This window comes from Lactuca serriola, chromosome 5 (genome assembly GCF_051521515.1).
Source record: "Lactuca serriola cultivar US96UC23 chromosome 5, Lser_US96UC23_V15, whole genome shotgun sequence".
Classification (NCBI taxonomy): domain Eukaryota; kingdom Viridiplantae; phylum Streptophyta; class Magnoliopsida; order Asterales; family Asteraceae; genus Lactuca; species Lactuca serriola.
The window spans coordinates 358587779-358589872 of NC_136412.1; the positions used below are offsets into that span (position 1 = coordinate 358587779).

General features: G+C 35.5%; 1 protein-coding gene across 1 annotated transcript; it reads right to left on the reverse strand.

The window, feature by feature from the left end:
• Positions 1-203: 203 nt before the first annotated feature.
• LOC145055641 (centrosomal protein) lies at positions 204-2094 on the reverse strand. The gene is made up of 2 exons (XM_079004007.1): positions 1798-2094; positions 204-536 (listed from the first exon to the last, which is right to left on the reverse strand). The coding sequence occupies exons 1-2, from the start codon at positions 1996-1998 to the stop codon at positions 372-374; spliced, it is 366 nt and encodes a 121-aa protein (XP_078860133.1). The 5' UTR covers positions 1999-2094; the 3' UTR covers positions 204-371.

Here is a 2094-nt window from a genome sequence, read left to right on the forward strand (position 1 = left end):
GTGAGATGGCAAACGGGCAACAAGCTGCGCCGTTAATGGGATAGCTTTTTCAAAGTATAATGTTGAAATAGAAAGAAATGAAAGTAGGGAGGATGCTGCAGTAAACAAATAAACGAAGGCATATTGCTATTTCTTGTATTCATCTTAACAACAACAACAACAACAACAACAAAACAAAACAAAAAAAAAAAAAAAAAAAAAAATGAAGGTAATTAGTCGCAATATATAACAAGCTTATGAAACATGGGAACATCATGTCATGAATTCTGTTAATGCAAAGGCATCGGATGAGCATAAAGCCATAAAGTTGGGAAAATGAGATAATATAATACTAATAATGATGATAATATGATGTGATGTGATAAAAGCTTTTAAACTTGTGGGGTGGTGGTGGTGGTTGGTTGAATTCTGACATATGGTTTTCTGGTTAAAGTCTCTCCCTTCAAAGCAGCAACATATCTATCGTTTGTATCTTCCTTCCTCTGCAATTCCCCAAGGTACTCCCCAAGTCTCTCTTTATTCACTCTTCCCATCATCTGAATTCACATCACCAAAACAATAACTTTTCTTTTAGTAACTCCCCATTTTTTTTTTTAAAAAAACATTGCAAGAAACAGAGACAAATCATATTTATAAAATTTCAACTATCATAACAATGTGCTTTTGAAAGTATCTATACATTCTTGATTCTTGAGCATATTTTATTTTTATAAAAGGGGATTGCTAAAAAAACTATGTGGTTTTCAAAATAATAACCCCCCCTGGCCTTCACTAATGAAATTCAGCCAGGTATGCATTTGTATTAAGAGGTAAAGAAGTCTGCAATAATTTTATGAATCATGTCTGGTTCCTTTCCCTAGACCAAAAGAATCCAACACCCACCAAAGGTACTCTCTCTCATGTATCAACATAGCATGTAGCTGTTAGAGATATAGAGGGCAAGATAGTCTTTTCTTACAACATATGATGTCCAAAGGTACTCTCTATTCTCTAGTGTTGTGTATCAATATTCATGATCAAATTATATATAAGTTGCCTGTTTTATATTTAGAAGTGATGGTGTTGTTTGTTGCTGAGGTATAAATAAATAGGATGGATATTGATAATAAGTACAGGTACATGGGTTAAGGTTAAACTCATGCAATGGTGAACTGAATAGGGCTCTGGATATGATATTGTAATTGTATAGTTATAGTATAAAGTTTACATCAACGCTTATTATCTATTTTTCTTTTTAATTAGGCATTTGTTTGTGCAAATTAAATCTTTAGTGTTTGCATTGATTATTAATTTGCTCATAGAGATTGCTATAGAGTATAGAGGAAGTGCGACAACAAGGAGAACACTATTTGTGAATTTTGCTATATATTAGTCCAGAAGATAATATAATTTATAACAATTGGCTGCCTTATTTCATCTGGATTGCATAAATCCTCTAAACCCTATGATTTTAAATTTTTAACTTTCTACCTGGTGAAATACTAATAGTCGGCGATCTAAGGTATGTGGCATAAAAATGCTGTATTGAAACAGCCTAGCTGACAAGAATAACGATCACTGATGACCTGGCCTTACCATTCCGATGAAGAATCATATAAAAATCCAATTTAATTGTATGTTGATCGATCAAATTTAACAGATAAATTACTTAAAATGCTAGGATCTTCATCAGGGGAGCATCTATAAGGCAATAACATGTCAAGTGAGAAAGGGTATATGAATTATTCTTTCTGATGCTAAAACATATAACAATTCGTCGCGAGAGAGAGATAGAGAGAGAGAGAGAGATGTACTAACAAGGGTATCCGGGCGAGCGTTGCGGCGGAGATCGGACTCGAGCTGTTCATTGCTTGAATTGGTGAGCTGCATCACACAATAGCCGATGGCACCGGGGACCACGCCACATACAGTCGCAAAGGCGAAGAAAAATGGCTTTGAATCTCTCGTCTGCCTCACTATCCATCGCCACGACGAGCTCTTCTCCCATAGGAACGACATATCTCCCTGTCGCGTTTTGGGTTTCTTCGCCTAAAACTAGGGCTCGGCAAAAGGAAGTACAGAAGCTTAAAAAGGAATCCAAACACCCCCCAATTA

Bases quoted from the DNA above. Each gene is read 5' to 3' on its own strand.
- LOC145055641 (XM_079004007.1), bottom strand. From the start codon at position 1,998: ATGTCGTTCCTATGGGAGAAGAGCTCGTCGTGGCGATGGATAGTGAGG. The intron at 537-1,797 runs GTTAGTACATCT...ATGTGAATTCAG, and splicing joins ACGCTCGCCCGGATACCCTT to ATGATGGGAAGAGTGAATAA.